This window comes from Sus scrofa, chromosome 8 (assembly GCF_054392235.1).
Source record: "Sus scrofa isolate SSC_HxYL_T2T_F1_AM1 chromosome 8, Sscrofa_HxYL_maternal_Yorkshire_Landrace_v2.0, whole genome shotgun sequence".
Taxonomy (NCBI): Eukaryota; Metazoa; Chordata; class Mammalia; order Artiodactyla; family Suidae; genus Sus; species Sus scrofa.
The window spans coordinates 40,432,159-40,456,071 of NC_139390.1; the positions used below are offsets into that span (position 1 = coordinate 40,432,159).

The 23,913-nt window shown below is 43.7% G+C and overlaps 1 protein-coding gene across 1 annotated transcript in view; it reads right to left on the reverse strand.

Moving 5' to 3' along the window:
* Positions 1-5,868: 5,868 nt before the first annotated feature.
* The window catches only part of LOC146400438 (uncharacterized), a 73,610-nt gene continuing 55,565 nt past the window's right edge, over positions 5,869-23,913 (reverse strand). Inside the window, exons 4-5 of the mRNA XM_084971118.1 lie at positions 6,741-6,916; positions 5,869-5,937 (exon numbers count right to left, since the gene is read on the reverse strand). Of these exons, the coding sequence (XP_084827244.1) occupies positions 5,869-5,937; positions 6,741-6,916 (245 nt within the window). The remainder of the gene's footprint in view (positions 5,938-6,740; positions 6,917-23,913) is intronic.

Consider the following 23,913-nt stretch of genomic DNA (forward strand, 5'->3'; position numbering starts at 1 on the left):
TTTTTTTTTTTGTTTTTTTCTTTTTTTCTTTTTGAGGGCCGCACCCAAGGCATATGGAGATTCCCAGGCTAGGGGTCTAATCAGAGCTGTTGCCACTGGCCTACACCACAGCCATTGCAATGACAGATCCTAGCTGTGTCTGCGACCTACACCACAGCTCATGGCAACGCCAGATCCTTAACCCACTGAGTGAGGCCAGGGATTGAACCTGCAACCTCATGGTTCCTAGTCAGATTTTTTTCTGCTGTGCCATGACGGGAACTCCAACGAGGCTCTTCTAAAAACCCCTTGTGCTATGAGCAGGGGTCTCCATCAATTCAGAGTGGGAAGATTGTCAGTGGTTAGGCAAGGTCCCCAAAGACTTGAAATTTTGCTTTCAATGGGAGGGGCTAGTTAAACTTGATCTGAATGAACCAGCCTTTGGAGCAGTGGAGGCAGGGGTGAGAATGCCAAGCTTTAAAGGTCTTTGTCATTTTGTTCATGGGAATACCCAGAATGGATCCTGTGTACAAGTAACCATTCTTGTTTCTTGCAGCAGCGTATACCATTGCATGACTTTACTTGTGCAATGTTTATCTATCCATTTTTGTGCCGATGGATGAGTCGCTTTCAGATTTGAAGCATTATAAGTGATGTAGTAGCTATTGCCAGGGACCAGAGGAAGAGCAAGTGGAGTTAATGTTAAAGACTGACCTGTGTTCACCCAAGTTCATATGTTAAAGCCCTCGCCTCCAAAATGACTATATTTGGAGACAGAGCCTTTATAGAATTAAGGTTACATGAGTTCATAAGTGTGGGGCCCCAATCTGATAGGATTAGTGTACTTATTAAGAGAGACACCAGAGAGCTCTCCCTTTTTCTCTCTCCCTCTTCCCCTCTCTCCTGGTGCACAAAAAGGTTGTATGAACGCATGATGAGGAGGTGGCCATCTGCCAGCCAGGAAAAGAGCCCCCTCCATAACCCAACCATGCTGGCACCCTATCTCAGACTTCTAGGCTCCAGAACTGTGAGAGATTGGTTCTCTGTTGTTTACACTGTGCAGTCTGTACTATTTTGTTATGGCAGCTACAGCGGACTAAGATGGGGAGATTGGGCATGAGCAAGGTACTGACCAGACAAAGGAAATTTTCAGTGAGTGAAGGAAATATTCTGTATCTTGATCTGACTAGCAGTTACGTGGGTAGATACAGAGCTAAACAGATTTTGCAAACTGTCCATTTAAGATGTGCATATTTTTATGGATGTACATTTTACTTAAACTTAAAAAAGTCTTTCTGGAGTTCCCATTGTGGCACAGTGGAAACAAAGCCAACTAGTGACCATGAGGTTGTGGGTTTGATCCCCGGCCTCACTCAGTGGGAGAGTTAAGGATCTGGTGCTGCCATGAGCTACGGTGTAGTTTGAAGATGAGGCTCGGATCCCTAGTTGCTGTGGCTCTGGCAGAGGCCGGCGGCTATAGCTCCAATTTGACCCCTAGCCTGGGAACCTCTATATGCTGCAGGTGCGGTCCCTAAAAAAGCAAATAAATAAATATATGTCTTTCTTACTCCTACCCTTCCCAATTGCTGTATTCAGGCTGCTGTAACAAAACACCTTAGACCTGGTGGCTAATAAACAACAGGCAGTTATTTCTCACAGTTCTGGAGGCTGGAAGTCTGAGATCATAGAATTAGTATAAATGTTCTGGGTTGCAGATCTCTTGAGTGGAATCCTCATGTGGTGAAGGGAGGGATCTCTCTGGAGTCCCTCTATCAGGGCACTAATCCCATTCACGAGCGCTTCACCCCCATGATGTCATCACCTTCCAAAGGCCCCACCTCCTAAATACCATCTCTTTGGGAGTCAGGATTTCCACATATGAATTTTAGAGGGACACAAACCTTTAGATCTCAGCACCAAGGGGATCTGTGTTTCAAAAAGATACGAAAATAGTCCTAGTGCTTTGGAGCAAGGCTGGTGGGAGGGAAATTGACATGTATTATTTATGTCTGATGGATTTATATGCATTTTTGCATGTAATAAATAACTGAGGGGATTATGCAACTTGCCCTAGATGGCGGCAGTACCAAATGGCAGAGCTGGATTTGGGCCCAGGCTGGGTTGCCCTGGGCCCTACCCCTTTCCCTCAGCACCAGCTCTGAGAGTGAACATGTTCAGCCAAGTTCATGTGCAGGAAGGATACCCTGAAGCATCTGAGGCTACAGAGTGGGCAGAAGCCTGGGGTCAGGAGGCCGACTATGGGGCATGGAGCCTGAGTCCCCCCACTTCCCCACCACCCCTCGGCCGAGGGACACCCAGCCTGCGCTACCCTGAAGAAAGGGAGCTGAGCAAGGGTGACAGGAAAGAGCAAGCAGTGCAGACCAGCAGCTCCAGGAGGGGAGCTGCACCACCCTCTGGGCAGCCGGGCCAAGAACAACAGGAAGCTCCTGCCACACCCCTGCTCGCTGCAGCCCTGGCCTGGAAACTGGGGTCATTTTTCTCCAAAGGGCCTTCTGCAGATGTTACATAAACAAAACCTCCATTGACTCCAGCCTGGGCCTGGCCTAAAATAGCTCACGGGCTGTCCCCCGACCCTGCAGTTTCTCTACCATCCCTCAAGATCCCCCGTGAGGGTGAGCTGCCTTCCCCATGACCTCATGTGCGGACTTCACCCTAAAGCATCCCCTAGAGGGTTCCCGGGGCAGCAAAAGGAGGGGTCCTTCTGTTTCCCCTGGCCAGCCTCCCCCAGTGCTCTAAGGTCATGGATGACGACTGGGCCAAGAACACATCTCCTCTCCCCAGCGAGGCAGGAAGCAAGTTCCAAGAGACAGCTGGGTTGGGTGGCTGCACATTGGCCCGGTCTCTCTCTGTCTCTCTCTCCCGCCTTTGTAGGATGGAGTTTGAGTGAGATCCCAAGAGCCAGTACTCCAGATAAGAGCGTGAGGTTTCTGACAGAGAAACGCAAATATAAGTAAGATAACTTATATGTGGAATGTAATTTAAAAATGATACAAAAGAACTTATTTACAAAATAGAAAGAGACTCACAGGCTTTGAAATCAAATTTATGGTTACCAAAGGGAAAACATGAGGGGATTATAAATTATGAAGTTGGACTTAACATAGATACACTATTGTATATAAAATAGATAACTAACAAGGACCTGCTGTATAGCACAGGGAACTGCACTCAATCCTCTGTAATAACCTATATGGGAAAAGAATCTGAAGAGAGTGGATATATGTATATGTATGGCTGATTCACTTTGCTGTACACCCAAAACTAACATAATATTGTAAGTTAACTATCCTCCAGTACAATTAAAACAAACAAACAACAACAAAAAAAAGAGCATGAGGTTTCCTTGCCAGGGTTTCCTTTTTTTTTTTTTTTTTCAACAACATATGGGAGTTCCCAGGCTAGGGGTAGGATTGGAGCTACAGCTACCAGTCTACACCACAGCCACAGCAACACCAGATTGAGAGTGTCTGGTGATCTACACCACAGCCCACGGCAACACCTGATCCTTAACCCAATAAGCGGAGCCAGGCATTGAACTGAGTCCTCATGGATACTCGTCGGGTTCATTACCACTGAGCCACTACGGGAACTCCTTCTTGTCAGGGATTCATCTTGAGCTTGCTTTAGTGACTGACCCCTCTGCTCCTAACTCTTTCTCTGAGCTCCTGTAAGCTCCCTGACCCTGTTTACTCTTCTTCCTTTTGCAGCAAACCCTTCCATCGGTGCACATCTGGGGATTCCCGGGGCTGTGACACAGCGTGGGGTCACCCTCAGCTTCACCACCCCAGCACAGGCCCCTGAGTACATATTACGATCTTGTCCCCCAGCCACCTGCGCTGGCCTAGAATCCTAACTCATAAAGAAAACAAAACGACATATGCGATTTTTAAAAGTATCAGTTAAATACTTAAGGTGTGCCTGATACTAGGCTAAGCATTTTATGCTCTTTTATTTTATTTCTGATTGAACAGTCCTACGAAACAGGCTCAGTGATCATCTCTAGATTACACCCAGCATAAACAGCAGTTTAGAAATATTATAGGACCTGTCAAAGATGTGGCAGAAGTGGAATATGGACACAAGCCTGTTGGGTTAGTCTTCATGTCTTACCCGCTGCCCCACACATCCCAGAAAACAGTAGGAGTTTATAGCATCTCTTTTCTACAGTCTTCCTCATTCAACATTCAAGCTACTGTACCTATTATCGTTATAATTAAACATATTACATGGATCAGTTAAGTACCCAACCAGTATTTATTGAGTATGTTACCTTCTCTGGGCAAGACACTATCTGAGTCTATACAGGCCAAAAAAAAGTGTGATGTATAGTATTTGAATATTTAGCTTACAGTTTACTAACAGTTGTACTCAGGTTGGGAGCGGGTCTTGCGTTTCCCAGATTGGAGATACCCCAAACAGGTCTCTGCCAGCCAGGAACCCCAGATCTCTGGCCAGGAACCCCAGGTCTGCCAGCCTGGAGGAAGGAGATCCAGGAAGGACCCCACAGGATCTACAGGAAAAGTCCACACTCAGGCCAAAGGGCCAGGGCCACACCAGGAAGATCAAGCCAGGGGCTGATGCAACCTGGGAAACCCTGGCATTCCAAAGAATTTCAGATTCAGATGCTCCTTACTCTGGCATCCTCTGGGAATCTGGCTGGTCCCAGGGTTTCTCTAGGATAACCCCCTGGCCAGAAGCCACTGTGCCCTTATACTGAGTCAAAGCCTTAGTTTATATCTAGAAAAAAGCCCTACCTCTCTGGGTTCCCAGTTTTGTTCTTTATTCATGTTATTCATCCTTCCTGCCATCCATCCCAGAAACGTTTCTTGAGCATCTACTATGTTCTAGTCCCAGGGAGACAGAGATGCACTTAAAAAGTGATGCATATGACATAACCAATAGAATTAACATCACTGTACGATATACACAACATTTGTTAAGAGAGTAAATCCTAAGAGTACTCATCACAAGAAAATAGTTCTTTCTTTTTCTTCTTTTTTGTATCTATATGAGATGATAGATGTTCACTAAACCTGTGGTAATCATTTCATGACATATGGAAGTCAAATCATTATGCTGTATACCTTAAACTTACACAGTGCTCTATGTCAACTAAATGTCAACAAAACTATAAGAAAAAAAAGGAAGAAGAAACAAAATATCCATCAGCTGCTGAACCCAATAACAAATTCTGGTATGTCCATACAAAGGAATATTACTCAGTAAGCAAAAGGAATTCAATATTCATATATACAATAATATGGATGAACCTTAAAAACCAGCTAAATCTCACCCCAAGGAGAAAATATCTTTCTCCTTCCTTTGTATTGCATCTATATGAGATGGCTAATGTTATCTAAACCTAGCATAGCGATCATTTCACCATCCATGTCATTTACATCCATGATGTAAGGTACGTCATGCTCTGTACCTTAAATGTATGCAATGATAGCCACCAATTATTTCTCAATAAAACTGGAAGCAGGAGTTCCCATCGTGGCACAGTGGAAATTAATCTGACTAGGAACCATGAGGTTGTAGGTTCGATCCCTGGCCTTGCTCAGTGGGTTCAGGATCCAGTGCTGCCGTGAGCTGTGTAGGTTGCAGACACACCTCGGATCTGGATCTGGTGTTGCTGTGGCTGTTGGCGTAGACCAGTGGCTACAGCTCTGATTGGACCCCTAGCCTGGGAACCTCCATAGGCCATGGGTGCATCCCAAAAAGACAAAAAAACAAACACACAAAAAAATAATGCAGGGCAACCTTGCCTTCCAGGAGCTCAAGCTCTGATGCAGGAGGTAGAAAAGAGAAAAAGGGGTGTGTAGAATACAAAGAGCAGCAGAGGATGTCATCACAGGCCACGAAATCTCAGGGTGGACCTCTGACCTGGTCTTCATGGGGGGGTGGGGTGCTGGCGGTGTGTATGAGTGCCCCCACCTGTACCCTCAAGGGGGAGGGGAGGACATACAGGGGCTTCCAAAGGAGACTGTTGGGCACACTTACTTCCTTCTCTGGATGCTTCCCTCCCTGTGGACACCTCCACTAGAGCACCACTCCTGGCCTCCTGCCACCCTTTGTGCATCTCCCCAGGGAGGGGTGGGGGAGGGATGATTTGTCTAATCAGTGAGTCCTGGGAGAGGGAACTGAGAGTAATGCAGGCATCTCCCTGGTGGGAACCATTCCTTCTGCTCCCTAGTGCTGTAAACTTTTTAGAGGCAGGCTTTTGCCAGGAAGGTACCACTCTTAACCATCCCAGCAAAGGTCTGAGAAGTATATTCAGCACAGGAGGAAAGACTGGGGAGTCGTGTGGAGAATACAAATATATTGTATATTATATATATTATATGTTATATAATATATGTTATATATATATAGTGTATATGTGTATATATATATACATTGTGTATATATTGTATATAGGTAAATATTGTATATATGTTTATATATGTATATATTATATATACATATATATAGTGTGTGTGTGTGTGTGTGTGTGTGTGTGTATATATATATATATATATATTATATTGCTTTTATATTGCTTTTTAGGGCTTCACCTATAGCATATGGAAATTCCCAGGCTAGGGGCTGAATCCGAGCTAAAGCTGCTGGCCTACACCAGAGCCACAGCAACATCAAGTCCTTAACCTGCTCAAGCCCAGGGGTCCAACCCACATCCTCATGGAACCTGCTGAGCCACAACGGGAACTCCCGGATACTATATTTGAAGCCACACTCACCAACCCAGCTTTTATCAGCACTGTCATTTTGATCTCCGTGTGCCTCACTGGGCTCCCCCAAGCCCCCATGTACGAGATGCTGACCTGGAGTCTGGGCAGCCGTGCAGACTGGCAGCTGGGGTGGCGCACCCCTCTGGCTGGACAGAGGGTGATCCTCCCTTTGCACGCACTGAGCCCTGCAGAGACAGGAGACACATGGTCAGGGACTTTGCCGCATGCCCTGCTTAAGAGCTTCCTGTTACAGGATGAAAGAAGCAAATCTGGACTGTCTTTTTTTAAGAGCTTGTAGCAGTTGGACAAAGGTCACGAACAGCCTTTGGTCCAAGCCTGGAACTCCCACTGAGGTCCCACATCAGACTCTTGGGGGAGCAGCCTACCTTCCTCTCGGTCTGCCTTTATTTTGAAAGGGCCCCTGGTGCTCATGTGCTCTGGCTCGCTTTTCTGGAACACCTTTGCCCTGTTGTTTCTTGTGCTTGTTGACTTCCTGTGGAGCTAAATGTGGGATCATATTTGTTCCTAGAAGAAAATGCCGTAACCATATTAACCCGTACTTCTTGCAAGGCCCATTGGGATGACTGCCCCCTTTTGTCAGATGACATTTTACTGAGATGCAAAGGGGGACCCAAGGTGGCAGATTGCCCAAAAAAGCACTGGCAAAACTCCAGCGGGTCCCGCTTATACAGCTTTTCGTGTTCTCACATCAGACAATGCCCTTTCCTCCTTGATTCCATCAGCTGGTTCCTCATCTGGTACCAGTTGGTTCCTTCCTCTCAGGTTTTGACACCAAAAGCTTCCGAGTGACTAACAGGCCAGTAGAGGGAGCTGTGTTAAACAGTTTCCCTAAGTTGAATGTAAAATACTTGAAATTAGCCAAACAGGTGGGCCCGTGTATTCTTTGCAAGCTCCATTTATCAGCGGGTGGTTACCTAGTCAAAAGCTCCAAATCAGGGAAACACTTTGGCAAGCTGTTATCTTGGGGTTTGTGGGCTGCCCTAGATTGTGCATCTTGCTTCCATCAGCAAAGCTTGGTTTTGGCTCAAAACGAGAGTTGCCACAATTCCACAGGCTTGTAGATCCCAGAGGTAGAGCCTGGCTCCAGGGAAGTGAGAGAGATGGGCGATTCTGCTGACCTTGCATACCGGACAGGGCTGCTCATGTCTCCAGAGATAGATTCTGTGCCGGGGAACCTATGACTTAGGGGGTTGGTTAGCGACTGGCTTTGAGGGCAGTGGCTGGGAAGGAGATGCAGTAATAGGAGAATCTTGGAGAAACATTTGGAACCAGTGCTCACCTAACCCATGAGCTCTTGTGGGGCCTCAGACTGGGCTAAATTCAAGTCCTGGGCAGGCCTTGGTAAAGAATTTTATTGAAGAGGAGTTCCTGTCATGGCACAGTGGAAACAAACCCGACTAGGAACCATGAGCTTGCAGGTTCAATCCCTGGCCTCACTCAACGGGTTAAAGATCCAGTGTTGCCGTGAGTTGTGGTATAGGTTGCAGACACGGCTCGGATCTGGCATTGCTGTGGCTGTGGTGTAGGCCAGCAGCTACAGCTCCGATTAGACCCCTAGCCTGGGAACCTCCATATGCCACAGGTGCAGCCCTAAAAAAGACAGAAAAATGCAACAAAAAAAATTATTGAAGAAACCTCTGTGACCAAGACCATGATGAAATTGGAAAATATCAAGCAAAAGCAACGGGTGTGTATATGATATAAGAACAGGAATTACCAAAATTGATTGCAGGGCATGAAAGATGACAACGGCAGAGACAGAAAAGCTGGCAAAACTAACACCTTTCAAGACCCATCATTGCTCTTTTTTTTTTTTTCTTTTTTTCTTTTTTAGGGCTGCACTTGCGGCATATGGAGGTTCCTAGGCTAGGGGTCTAATTGGAGCTATAGCTGCCGGCCTATGTCACAGCCACAGGAACGCAGGATCTGAGGCACATCTGCAACCTATACCACAGCTCATGGCATTGCTGGATCCTTAACCCACTGAGCATGGACAGGCATCAAACACACAACCTCAGGGTTCCTAGTCAGATTTGTTTCCACTGTGCCGCGATGAGAACTCTGCTCCCAGTATTTTTAACAAGCAAACCTTTTGGGAAATAGGAGGAAATAAGATGATACATGGGGAGACGCGACCTTGTGGATCAGTTTGCTAGGGCTGTTGTAACAAAATCCCACAGAGTGAGCGGTTTAAAAAAAACCAGGATGTATTTATTGCCTCCAGATCTGGAGCCTGGAAGTCTAAGATTAAGGAGCTGGCAGGCTGGGTCTCCTCTGAGGCCTCTCAACTCGGCTTACAGGTGGTCACCCTCCAGCTGCCTCTCCCTACAGTTATGCACTGGCACCCTGGTCTACTTCTCTTCTCATAAGGACACCAGTCATGTTGGATTAGGACATACTAACACACTAATTTTTTTTTTTTTTTTGGCTTTTTAGGGCCACATGCATGGCATATGGAAGTTCCCAGGCTAGGGGTCAAATCAGAGCTGCAGCTGCCAGCCTACACCACAGCCACAGCAACTTGGGATCCAAGCTGCATCTGCAACCTACACCACAGCGCAAGGTAACACCAGATCTTTAACCCACTGAGAGAGGCCAGGAATCAAACTCATGTCCTCATGGATACTAGTCAGGTGTGTTACCACTGAGCCATGATGGGAACTCCAACACCCTCATTTAAACTAATTGCCTCTTTAAAGAACTTACAATGACATTCTGAGATACTGTGGGGTTGGGACTTCAAGGCATGAATTTTAGGGTGGAACACAGTTTAGTCCCTATAAACATGAGTGTCTATGACAAAGAAATTGTACTGATTAATATAAGCAATGCTAGGTTTATTTTATTGGAGTGTAGTTGATTTACAATGTTGTAATTTCTGCTGAACAGCAAATGATTCAGTTATACATATGTATATATACACACACATTCTTTTTATATTTTTTCCATTATGGTTTATCATGGGATATTGAATAGAGTTCCCTGAGCTATGCAGAGGGAACTTGTTGCTTATCCTGTCTAAATATAATAGTTTGCATCTGCTAACCCCAACTCCCAATCCATCCTTCCTCAATCCTCCCCTCCCGCCCCCCACCCCCACCCCCACCCCAGCAACCACAAATCTGTCCTCTTCTCTTTATCTGTGACACTATTTCTGTTTTGTCAATATGTTCATTTGTGTCATATTTTAGATTCCACATATAAGTGACATCATACAATATTTGAATCTCTCTTTCTGACTTACTACACTTAGTGTGAAAATCTCTAGGTCCATCCACGTTGTTGCCAATGGTATTTTTTATGGCTGAATTTGGATTTATGTGATTTATTCCATTGTGCATATGTACCACATCTTTTTTATCTATTCATGTATCAATGAACATTTAGGTTGCTTCTATGCCTCAGTTACTATAAATAGTGATGCTATGAGCATTGAGGGACATGTATCTTTTTAAATTATAGTTTTGTCTGGATATATGCCCAGGAGTAGAATTGCTAGATCATATGGCAACTCTATTTTTAGTTTTCTGTGGAACCTCTGTATTATTTTCCATAGTGGCTACACCAACTACTAAATAATGCTAGTTGTTAAAACATATAAATCCTAAAATTTTAGAGTGTAACACATTAAAAAATTGTTTTCAGTCACATAAAAGTCTGTTTTAGTCAGTCAGATGCTGTGGGGTGGCTGGACAAAAGCCAGCCATTTAGGGAGCTAGCAACCTCCTTCAACCTATGCAAAGGACACTTTGGATGAAGATAGATGGAAAGTATGGAGAAGATACACAGTTCTCAGTGGCCTGGACCCAGAAGTGACATGTCACTTCCATTCCACCGGTAGGAGCTAGCCTTACATGCCCACCTGGGGTTGAAAGGGCCTGGGAAATGTGGTTTGTGTTTAAGCCCAGGACAGGAAGCGGGTTGCGTGACCATCCAGTCAGCCTTTGCCACAGGAATGAAGCAAGCCAGACTCAAGTGTAAAGATGGGCCAATTGTTTTAAGGACTGGTGACCAGGTACTAGCAAGAGAGTTCCAGCAAACATACTGAGGATAAAGGCAGGAAGGGATCCCTGAGGGTCCCAAAGCCAAGATGAACCTTGGCCTTGAGGGGTGCTTCCCAACCTTACTCATATCCTGGCACACAGAGAAAATGATCATTTTTATACTGCATGTGAGATGATGAGCAAGGCTATTCAAGGCCAGAGGTGAGAGTTCAAGAGGCTCTACCAGCTCCAGGGGGCCACCTGGCCACTGCGAAGGCTGAGGACCAAATACTGGTAATCTGTCTACAACGTAGTCACATGCTACAGCTCAGGGGGAAAGTTGTGGTCTAGAGAACAAAGCAAGAGACAGACCAGATGTGTACTCTGTGAAGACCAAAATCTACTGCAGCCATCAGGGGCTAAAACCCACAAGAGGGGAATCAGGGCTGTAAAAACCTGGGGAGGCAGAATTACCCTGAAGGTTCTACAGGATGATGAAGTGCTAGGACCACTGACTCTCCCTGCATCTGGAAGCCACATTCAAGGTGGGAGAGTCCCTCCTGGTGAGCGGGACTATCAGTTATATTTGTAGCAACTTTTCCTCCTCTCTCCTGAAGTAATGAACTGGATGGAGGAGAATAACAAAAGAAACCCAGACATGAATAGTAATACCCACCAGAAAATACAATGAGGACTATGGAACAGAATAAAGCCTAGAAATAAGTCCAAACATATATGGTCAATTAATTTATAACAAAAGAGCCTAGAATATATAATAGAAAAAGGATAGTCTCCTCCTTAAATGTTGTTGGATAGACTGGACAGCCACATGCAAAATAATGAAACTGGACTTCTAATTTATACCATACACAAAACTCAACTCAAAAAAGATTAAAGAGTTGGAACATAAGACCTGAAACCATAAAACTCCTAGAAAAAAACATAGAGGGTAAGTCTTTGACATCTGTTTGGCAATGACTTTTTGGATTTGACACCAAAAACAAAGGAAACAAAAGTAAAAATAAACAAGTGGGATGACATCAAACAAAACACTTGTGCATAGCAAAGGAAACCATCAACAGAGTGAAAAGGCAACTATTGAATGGGAGAAAATGTTTGCAAATCATCTGTCTGATAAGGGGTTAATATCCAAAATATGTAAAGAACTCCAACAACCAATAGCATAAAAACAATCCAATTTTAAAATAGTCAGAGGGGAGTTCCTATATGGCTTAGTGGGTTAAGGATCCGGCATTGTCATTGCAGTGGCTCAGGTTTACTGCCTCAGTTTCAATCCCTGGCCCAGGAACTTCCACATGGTGTAGGTACAGCCAGAAAAAAAAAAGTCAGAGGGACTAAGTAGACATTTTTCTAAAGAAGACAGACAGACGGCCAATAGGTACATGAAGAGGTGCTCAACATCACTAATCTGGGAAATACAAGTCAAAACTATAAATTGCCACCTCACACCTGTTGGAGTGGCTATTGACAAAAAGACAGGAGACAGTAAGTGTTGGCAAAGATGTGGAGAAAAGGAAACCCATGGGAATGTAAACTGGTGCAGCCACTATGGAAAACAGTATGGAGCGTCTTCAAAAAAAAAATTCAAAATATAATTACCATATAAATCCAGCCATTCCAACCCTTGGTATATATTTTAAGGAAATTAAAATGGGATATTGAAGAGATACCTACACTTCCATGTTCATTGCAACACTATTTATAACAGCCAAGACCTGGAAACTACTTGTACAACTTGTGTCCATTGATGGATGAATGGATAAAGAAGACATGGTATCTATATATATAGCGGAATATTATGTGGCTGTGAAAAACAAAGCAAGCTTGCCATTTGTGGTTCAATCTTGAGGGCATTATGCTAAGTTAAATGAGCCAGACAGAGAAAGATAAATACTCCATGGTATCCTTTCTATGTGGAACCAAAAAATAAAAAAATAAAATAAAACAGGTCAAACACAGAGAGTACCACAGAGGTTGCCAGAGGCTGGGGGAGAGGTTGATAAAAGGGTATAAAGTTTCAGCTATAAGATGCACAGGATCTGAAGATCTAATGTAAAACATAGTGACTACAGTTCTATAGCTGGTAATACTGTATTGTATAATTGAATTTTGCTAACAGTAGAGCTCAAATGTTCTCCAAGAAAAAGAATAAATAGGTAAAGTGTTAGCTATGGGGAGAGTCCTTTCACAATGTATATCACATCATCATAATGTACAATTAAATATCTTACAATTTGTTGATTATACCTTAATAAAGCTGAAATTTGAAAAAAGGAAAGCACAAAGACAGAGAAGAAAACAGAATATTGGTTCCCGAACATTGAACATAGGTTCAATGTTAAAAAAATTTTGTACATGCTGTCTTTGGTTTGGCTTAAATCAATTCCACTTTCAATGAAAAAAATATTTAGCTTCATCTATTAAAATAAAAAGAAAAAACAACTCAGGAGTCCTCATAATGGCTCAGCAGAAATGAATCTGACTAGCATCCATGAGGACGCAAGTTTAATCGCTGGCCTCACTCAGTGGGTTAAGGATCTGACGTTGCTGTGGCTATGGTATAGGCTGGCAGCTGCAGCTCGGATTTAGCTCCTAGCCTGGGAACCTCCATATGCCATGGGTGCAGCCCCCAAAAGACAAAAAAAAAAAACCCTCATCTTACAAATTATGGAAAAAATGAAGGTAGATAACATCACGGCAGAAAGGCTGGAGGTCAATTAAAAAGCTCATATGTTTTTAATGGACTCTCCACTGAAGGTAATAAGTCTGCATCCTCACGGTTGTCAGAGAACCTTCGCAGTGTTATCAACCCTGGACCTCTTAGATTACAAATGCCAGGTAGCACCTACAAATAATTAACAACATACTTGGAGGTTAGATGGTGGTTTTGCCCAAAACCCAGCTCTTTCATAGAAATTGTTCTTGCTTCCCAACAAAGTCATGAAAAATAGAGAAATCTTGTATTACAATCTTTAAAGCAAACAAATAGCTTTCAGGATAATATTCAAATCCTTTGTCATTTCCTTTCTCCATTTTCACCAAATATGGGAAGATTTAACCACACAGGAAGAAGTTGGTGGATTTGGACAGTTGTTGAATTTTCTTATTTGAATCTATTCATATTAAACACAAGCTGTTGTTTTATTAGCAAGTAAAGGATAAACATAAGTTATGCTGGGTAGAATACAGAAGAGAAATAAATCCTTAGCCCAGAGATCTAGAACAAATGATGGATTCCAACAGAAACTCGAGGAGAAAAGGATTTCCTAAGCCTGGATCAGACCGAACCATCCACCTATGGAACCCATGATGCCCACAAAAATGCAGCCTCAAAGACTCACTGATTCTTGAGGTCTGTGTACCACTGGAAGTGCATGAGATGCTTTTAGGAGGTGTAAAGGGGGGGAGAGTGGGATGGACTGGGAGTTTGGGATTGGTAGATGCAAACTACTGCATTTGGAGTGGATAAGCAATGAGATCCTGATGTATAGCACAACTATATCTAGTTGATTGTGATGGAATGTGATGGAGGATAATGTGAGAAAAAAAATGTATATATGTATATGTATGACTGAGTCACTTTGCTGTGCAGAAGAAATTCACAGAACATTGTAAATCAACTATAATACAAAAAATAAAAATCTTTTTAAAAAGATGGACAATTTAATTTCACCCCTAATGTATTCATATTAATGTATGGTAGAGCAAATATATCCTGCACAATTAAACCAATAATATTACCCAGAATGAAAGGAGAGTAAAATTTTAAATTATAAGGGAGGCCATTAAGAAATATTAAGTATAATCAACTAAACTTCAATAAAAATTTTTTAAAAACCCCACAGGATATCTTGATTAAAAAAACAAACAAACAAAAAAAAAACAAATGTTTGGGGAAAAAAACCAACAACAAATGTGTAAAAGAATGGAAACAAACATATCAGATCCTGTATTGTCAGAGAGTTGTGGGCAATTCTTCCTTCTGTTCATTAAAAAGTCTTGCCTAAAAATTTTTTTTTAAATCACAGTTAAGCCTCATTATTCATGGATTCTGAATTTGTGAATGTGCCTACTTGCTAAAATTTATTTGTGACCCCAAAGCCCGTACTTACTGTGCTCCCATGGCCACTTGCAAACGTGCAGATGGACAAAAACTTGGGGTAGCGGATGTGAAAGTTCTCAGCTGAGACCAGACAAGGTGATGGACGTGCTGCCTTCCTTTCAGGGCTCTCATGCTATAACAAGTGTCCCTTTCAAGATCTACTTAGTGCCACATTTCGGCGCTCCCTGTGGGGGATTCTCCTCTTTAAAATGCCCCCTGGTCACGGTTCTGAAGCTGGTCTGGGGAGCACCAGAAGGCTCTGATGAGCCTTACAGAGAAAAGGAGAAAACATGTGTGTTACATAGCCTTTGCTGGGGCCTGAATCATAGTGCTGTTGATGATGAGGTCAACGTTCATGAATCAATAGCATATATTTTTAAAGATGTCTTTAAAAAGGAAAACACATCAAACAAGGTCACATAGTGATCTTCCCATGCCTGAATCATAGTGCTGTTGATGATGAGGTCAACGTTCATGAATCAATAGCATATATTTTTAAAGATGTCTTTAAAAAGGAAAACACATCAAACAAGGTCACATAGTGATCTTCCCATGACAAAGTGGTGCTCAGAGGCTCACAGGAACCTAACCCCTGTGTTTCCCCAGGAGCAATGTTTGCCCATTTGCTGATTCAGTGCTAACTGACTGTGAACTGTGGGAGACTCTGGAGAGACACCATCCTCTAAGGAAGCCCTGACTGCCCAGCTGCAGGGAGTATGCAGATCCTCTAGGCTCCGCCCCAACAGCAGAGAGCCCCTCCCCCTGCCTGAGGTCCTGCCCCTCCCCAGCTCCCCACTCAGCTGAGGCTTTGTCAGCTGGTGTTGCACTTGGCTTCTCTCTGATCTCAGTCCTGCTCCCTCCCTGGTGCCTTCACAGGTGCTGATCCCTAGTAAATGACTTAGAGCCCAACCTTCACTTCAGCTTCAGTTTCTGAAGAACCCAACCTGCTCAGGTGGTTCACAAATTCAGCAAAGTATATGTTATAGAACCAAACGGGTCCACTTGCCCAGGCACAGTAAAGCCAAAATACTGGTGCCCGGTTATGGTGAAGGAAAGTGCAGGGTTTACTGAAGTGCCCAGCAAAGAGTCCAGGTAGCTGGTGCTTAAAAGACCTGAACTCCTGGAAGTCTTTCAGGAAAAGGTTTTTAAAAACAAGGTGAGAGAGGGGGGTTGTGGGGCACGTGATCAGTTTGTGGACTTTCTTCTGATTGGTGGGTGGTGAGGTAACTGGGAATTAATATCATCAACCTTCTGGTTCCAATCGGTCTGGAGTCTGCAGGCTTGTGGGCAGCATGCAGTTAATGGCTTCCACCTGGTGGGGGTTTCAGTAGCTACAAAACATGGCTCAGAATATTATCCATAGCCCTTGAGGAGGAACTAAAGGTCCTTGGTGTTGTTTAAAGGCTAAACTATTATGGCCTTTTTGACTGTTGTCTGTTCCTGCATTTTCTCACTTCTCTGAGAAAATTTATTATTTGGAACTTGGAGAAGGCCTAGGAGGCTAAAATTTTTCTATGAACAAGAGGCTAGGGGTCAAATTTAAAAATAAATATTAAAAAAAAAATAAGTTGAATCTCATCCCCAGATTGTTAGGTTGAGCCTTGCTATGGGTCATAGCAATGTGATGGGCAAGACGACTCTTAGGTTTCTCCAGGATTCAAGAAGATGAACTTGTGCTGGGGAATAATCTGATTTATTAGCTCACCAACTGGAGACCCAAACAGGAGACCCAAACAGGAATGTTAGTGGCATTCCAAGCTTCAACCAGACACCCCAAGCTATTTGTCCGTGTGGGATGCTGGAAGCTCTGGGGTCATTTTCCTCAAAGTTTTTGGGATTCCTGGGGCCTTAGATTTCCAGCCATCATTCATTGATACTCAGCTGGCTGCCTGCCTATGTTGTGTTTCACAGACCCATTCTACCCAGGCCAGGCCTGAGGAAACTGCCTTAACTCTCAAGCATCTTTGCAATAGACATTTTCCTGTTTAAAAGAAGAGACTGGGAAAGGCCACAAAATCAGAATTCATCTCTAAGAATCCTGGAGCCTGGAGATTAAGACCACCATCTTCAGGGTCACGTGGATCTAGATTGAAATCCCACTTTATTGCTTATTGGCTGTCTGACCCTGGATAAGTTATCAACTTCTCTCTAAGCCCCAATTTCTTATCTGTAAAATGGATATAGTACTATATGCCTCATCCCACTGTTGTGAGAATGAAGTGAGATTATGCATGTCCAGCACTTCAATGTGGAGAGGCTCTTGATATCAGAAGACTTTGGAAGAGAAAGTGAACATATCATCAAAAACTCTTATCTAGAATCTTAACAACATTTAGTTAAAGAGGCCAGACACGAAAGATCACATGCTGCCACTGATAAAATATGTATGTCAAGAACAGGCAAATCTATAGAGAAAGTCATTTAGAAGGTTGAGAGAATGGGGGCTGACTGCTAGTGGGTATGGCTTTTCTTTTCAGGGTAATAAAAATGTTAAGAAATAGAGAATGGTGATGATTGTAGGAATTTGTGAATATACTAAAAACCACTGAATTGTATTCTTTAGAAGGATGAATTTTCTTTTCTTTTCCTCTTTTCTTTTCTTTTTAGAGCTGCACCTGTGGCATATGGAAGTTTCCAGGCTAGGGGTCAAATCAGAGCTGCAACTGCCACTCTACACCATAGCCACAGCAACACAGGATCCAAGCCATATCTGTGACCTAGGCCACAGTTTGCAGCAATGCTGGATCCTTAACTACAGAGGGAGGACAAGGATAGAACCCTCATCCTCATGGATACTAGGCAGATTCTTTACCTGCTGAGCCACAACAGGAACTCCAGGATAAATTTCTATATGAAAATTACATCTAAAAAAATAAATTAAAAAAAAGGAACATCTATTATGAACTAAAACCACAGATTTTGAAGCTAACTTGTTTCATGGACTTTCCAGGTCTTCAGCACTGGAATTTAAATGATCCTTCTCATTGGAAGACTGTGTCACTTTCAAGATGAATCATTTGTTCTACGATGATAAAAATATAATATAAATGTCAACTCACTGCAACTTTGGCATGTACGGGAATTAGGAGTACAAAGCTCTCTTGTCATTTCACAAGAAGCTTCTAGGCAGCCTGAATTCATGGGCAAGAAGAACCTACTGCCCCTTAGATGCAGGGGACGGTGCTCTGCACCTCGGCTCATCTGGGAGATGTTCCGGGTGGTAAATGAGATGTTTTCTTTCCATCAGGTATGGGAAAACGGAGGCCAGAAACGGAAATGAAAGTCTATTGGATTAACTGTGAATATTTTGGTGTATCATAGCCATGGGTTCTAACTGAAGGGGTCTGTGTGTGTGTGTGTGTGTGTGTGTGTGTGTGTGTGTGTGTGTGTGTTGAAGGGGGCGGGCAGAGTCGGGGGTAACTGCCAAAAGGAAAAAAGGGGAAGAGTTTTGGATGAGTCAGTGCCCATTGCAAAACTAGAGTGGATTAATTTTGGAATTTCATTGAGCACATTCAATGCTTCCAAAATATAATTTAAAAAATATGCAGTTCTCAAGTTCACGTGTCAGACAAGATTGTCAGCGCTGCTCAGACAATTTCTTCCAGCGTGAGTAAGGTTACAAGATTTTGATAAAAATTATTTCTTCACTGTTTGGAATGTCTGAATGGATTTGTGGTCTTTCATTTTGCTTTGAAACATGATTGAATATGCTTTAAAAATCAAAGACCTCTGTCTCATTTCTGAATTTCTTCCAGACTCATAGCTGGTTAACATTATATGTGCCATGCTGATTTTTTTTTAATTTTTTGGTCCAATAATGTCAACGGAAATTCTTTCAAGAAAAAAAAAGGCTTATAAAAGAGAAGGAATCATTTATACACTGCATTAAGACATCAAGAAATTTATGAAAATCTTGATCAGGAAGATTAAATTTAAAAAACTCTTTGCTGAACTATTACATTTAGAATGGACAAGCAATGGGGTCCTACTGTATAGCCCAGGGAACTATGTCCAGTCTCTGGGGTTAGAACATGGTAGAAGATAGTATGAAAAAAAGAATGTGTGTGTGTGTGTGTGTGTGTGTGTGTGTGTGTGTGTGTGTGTGTGTGTGTGTGTGTGTGTATGACTGGGTCACTTTGCTGTACAGCAGAAACTGAAGGAACGCTGTAAATCAGCTATACTTTAATAATTAAAAAAAAAAAACACCTCTTTGGAATTCCTGACATTGGAATTTCATTTATTCTTCACAAAGCCCAGTGAGGTCTTTGTGATCCTGTCCATCTTCTAGATGAGGGAACTGAAGATCTGAGTGGTAAAATAAATGAGACTAAAGTCTTATATCATGGACAAGGTTTGTCCAAAATTTGAACTAAATCACACTAGGTCCATACCAAGAAACATGACTTGTGGACGTGCAGTCCTGAAACTGGGTTAATAATACTGTTTCCAGAATCTGCCATCACTTTGTTTCCACATCCTTAGAGATGGCCTGCCTTTTGCAGCCTGGTAAACTTCTTCTAAGGCCTTCCACGCATAAGTGAGGTAATTACTCAAATCAGAAACCTGCAAGTTAATAAAGGAGCTCGCTTCTCAACCAGCACACCGAGAAATCAATTTCCTTGAGATCCGTCTTCTCCCACTCTAAGTCTGTTACTATTTCAGAAGTTCACCATTTCATCGCATTACTTATAAGAGCCTCCTGACTGCCTTCTCTCTGACTCCAGGCTTGCCCTTCCCATCCATGCTCCCCAAGGATGTTTTTACTCCCAAGAGTAATTTTTCAAAAGATCTGAATCCTTTCCTGTTCATCCCCTACTAGAAAACATTCATTCTCTTTCATTGCTTCAGGATGAAGTTCAAGGTTCGTGATATTCCTTATAATGACCTTATTGTTTTGGCTTTATGTCTCCAGCTTCATTTACTATACAAAACTCCCTGGCTCAGGATTAAGTTTGATTACAAGTGATAGAAAATTAAAAATAACAGTGGTATAACCTATCGGAAGCTCACCTTCCCTCTTCCTATATCACAGGTATGTTCTTCTGAGTCTCCAAAATTCAAGTCCCTCTTCTCTCAGTGTTTGTTTCCCTCATCGTATGCTTTCACGCCATGGGCCAAGGTGGCTGCTTGAGATTCAGCTGTCAGATCCACATCTTAGCCCACAGGAAGGAGGAGGGACCCAAGAAAGTCTTACTCTTCCCCTGATGGTCCCTTCTAGGAAGCTCCGCTGAGGAACCTTCATGTAGGTTCCATGCAGCTTTGTTACATGGCCACATTCGCTACAGAGAAATTGGGAAATCCCATCACTGTTTTTGTTGGTCATCTCACCAGCAAAAACTGGGGGACAAAGAGTAAACTCTGGTACCTTCTGGCTTTGACTCTCAACTATTTGCAGCAGCCTCTGCACAAACTGTTCTTTCTGCCCTTGGCGTGCATCTCACCTGTACCTCCCTCAGAGCACAGATAATGTGTGGATTTTCTCACGTGCCTCTCCATTAGTCAGGGAATTCCTTGAGGATATGGATGACCATCTGTCACTCAAGCCCTAGGTTTCTGGTTTTGCTCTTGTTTTTTCTTTATAGATCATTCTATTTAGCTTAAATGCAGAAATACCTATAGGTGTTCCCGTTGTGACGCAGCAGAAACGAATCTGACTAGGAACCATGAGGTTGAGGGTTTGATCCCTGGCCTCACTCAGTGGGTTAAGGATCCGGCATTGCTGTGAAGTGTGGTGTAGGTCACAGACGCGGCTGGGATCTGGCATGGGTCAGCAACTACAGCTCCGATTGGATCCCTAGCCTGGGAACCTCCATATACCATGGGTGTGGCCCTAAAATGACAAAAAAAAAAAAAGAAGAAAAAGAAACACCCATAGATGTCTGAGAATGTGGACATAGCTCATAATTCTGCACAAGAAGCATGCATTGCAAGAGTAGTCCAACTGCTGATACAGAGGCCTCTTGGAGGAGGTGATTTTTAGATGAGAACAGAATTAGGAGAAGGAACCAGTCATGCAACCATCAGAGGCAAGAGCCTTGCAGAAAGAGGGTTCCACTAGGACAAAGGTTTTGTTTTTTTTTTTGTTTTTTGTTTTTTGTTTTGTCTTTTTGCTATTTCTTGGGCCGCTCTGGCGGCATATGGAGGTTCCCAGGCTAGGGGTTGAATCGGAGCTGTAGTTGCCAGACTACACCAGGGCCACAGCAATGCAGGATCCAAGCTGAGTCTGTGACCTACACCACAGCTCACGGCAACGCCGGGTCCTTAACCCACTGAGCAAGGCCAGGGCTCGAACCCACAACCTCATGGTTCCTAGTCAGATGCGTTAACCACTGAGCCACGACGGGAACTCCCCTTGTGTCTTTTTTTTCTTTTCTTTTCTTTTTTTCTTTCTAGGGCTGTACCCGCAGCATATGAAAGTTCCCAGGCTAGGGATCCAACTGGAGCCACAGCTACCCGCCTGCACCACATCCACAGCTACATGGGATCTGAGCCACATCTGCCAACTACACCACAGCTTGCAGAAATGCCAGATCCTTAACCCACTGAGCAATGCCAGGGATTGAATCTGCATCCTCATGGATGCTAGTTGGGTTCTTAATCCACTGAGCCACAGTGGGAACTCCTGACAAAGTCTTCAAGTTGAGGCAGGAAGGGACTTGGCATTTTCAAGGACAAGAGGAAGCAGTGCAGCTGGAGAGCTGTACCTGAGACGGAGGAGACGTGGCTTTGGGAAGGATGGAAGGAACAGACCACAGGCCCTGTGAAGGAGGCTATGCATGGGGAATTATAAGCCTGGGCTCTGGAACAGGCAGCGTGGATACCCATGGTTCTACCACTTACTAACTGGAAGACCTTGCGTAAGTTAATTTGTCTCTCTGTGCCTTGGTTTTCCCATCTGTAATGTGATTAAATAGTACTTTTATAGAGTATTTACTTATTTATTTATTTATTTAGTCTTTTTAGGGCCGCACCTGCAGCATATGGAAGTTCCCAGGCTAGGGCTTTAATTGGAGCTGCAGCTGCCAACTTATTTGATTCCAGTGAGTTAACATGTATCAGCAATGCCTGAAGCTCGCATGCACTCCATGGTCCTTTCCGCCTACACCTTGCCCTTCCCAATGTGTGTCCAGCTTCATGCCACTCCTGAATTTCCAATACTTTCTACCTGCCCGCAAGCTCCTGTCACCTGGCCTGCTCTCTGCACGCATTCTTGATGAGGATGGACAGCATACAACAGAAGACTCAGTATGCGGCAGGTTAAGTGGAAGACACTTATTTTTCTTCCAAGTAGAAATCCTGAGATCAGCAGGTGCTCTGTGGATATTAGGGACCCTGGTCCTTCCATCTTTTCTATCATCTTTGACTCTGGCTTCAGATAGTTGCTGGAGTTACAACCATCCTCATGTCCACCTTCCAGAAAGGAGAGGTAGAAGAGGAAAAGGACAAAAAGGCATACTCCTTCTTATTTTTGAAATTTTTTTTTTTTGTCTTTTGCCTTTTTTAGGGCCATACCCATGGCCTATGGAGGTTCTTAGGCTAGGGGTTTAATTGGAGCTGCACCTCCTGGCCTACACCACAGCCACAGCAATGCTGGATCCGAGCTGCGTCTGCAACCTACACCACAGCTCATGGCAATGCCAGATCCTTAACCCACTGAGCGAGGCCAGGGGTTGAACTCACATCCTCATGGATACCAGTCGAGTTTGTTAACTGCTGAGCCATGATGGGAACTCTGGCATACTCCTTTTTAGAACTATCCCTGGAGCCCTAGCCAACAACCTGCTGTCAGTTCCTTGGCCAGAATTATTCACCTGGCCACACTCAACAGGAAGAAAGGCTGGCACACGCAAGGGGTTCAATTCTAAGACAGAATCCTGTTGGGAGGAGTTCCCGTTGTGGCCCAGCAGAAATAAATTCAACCTGTATCCATGAGGTTCGATCCCTGGCCTTGATTAGTGGGTTAAGTAAGGATCTGGCATTGCTGTGAGCTGTGATGTAGGTGGCAGACGTGGCTTGGATTTGGCGTTAGGCCGGCAGCTTGCAGCTCCGATTTGACCCCTAGCCTGGGAACTTCCATATGCTGCACATGTGGCCCTAAAAAGCAAAAAAATAAAATAAAAAATAAAGAATCCTGTTGGGATACACCTACCTTCTTTCTCATTGTCCAGCTTTTAATCCAGACTCATTCTTTCTCTCTTAGCTACTTCTTGTGGGCTCTCTGCCTAAAGGTTCCCACCTTCGCCCATTTTACACATGAGCAGACTTCACGGATGTTAAGGGGCTTCGGTCTCACAAGCTGAATCCAGCCGACAGTCATTGTTTGAGTGACTTTCACGGTATTTTGAAAAATCAATGAATTGAGTCACTTAAGATTCAACAAGCCAAACATCTGATTAAAATCTCGTGTTTCTCTCTTTTGATAACAGAGGCTCCCAGCCCACAGCCTGAACGGCAATGATTAGCTGCAGTTGAGTCATCACTCCATGCTCTGGATAGAGTTTGGGATTTCCAGTTTGCCCCAATCCCTACCTACTCATCCTCTTGCCTCACACCCATACCGATTCCCTAATTTATATTCCTGAGCATCCTTCAGAAGCATCTGAGATTACAGGTCTCTCTCTCTCTCTCTTTTTTCTTTCTTTTTTTTTTTTTTTTTTTTTTTTTTGGTTTTTAGGGCCATATGGAGGTTCCCAGGCTAGGGGTCAAATCAGAGCTACAGCTGCTGGTCTACACCACAGCCACAGCAATGCCGGATCCTTAACCCACTGAGCGAGGCCAGGGATCGAACCTGCGCCTGCATGGATACTAGTCGGGTTTGTTAACTGCTGCTTCTTGAAGGGCACTCCCAAGATCTTTGAGACTTCCAACTGGAAACGTCAAGTAAGAGGTTAGAGCTTCGAAAAACTTTCTGGGCTGAGGATATAAATTTGAAAAGCATCAGAATTATTAGTTGTTGAAACCCCAGAAATGATTATGGTTGTGGGATGCTGAGGGAGATAGTATGGCATAGAAGAAGAGGACAGGACTCATAGCCAAGTCTTGGGAAGCAGACACT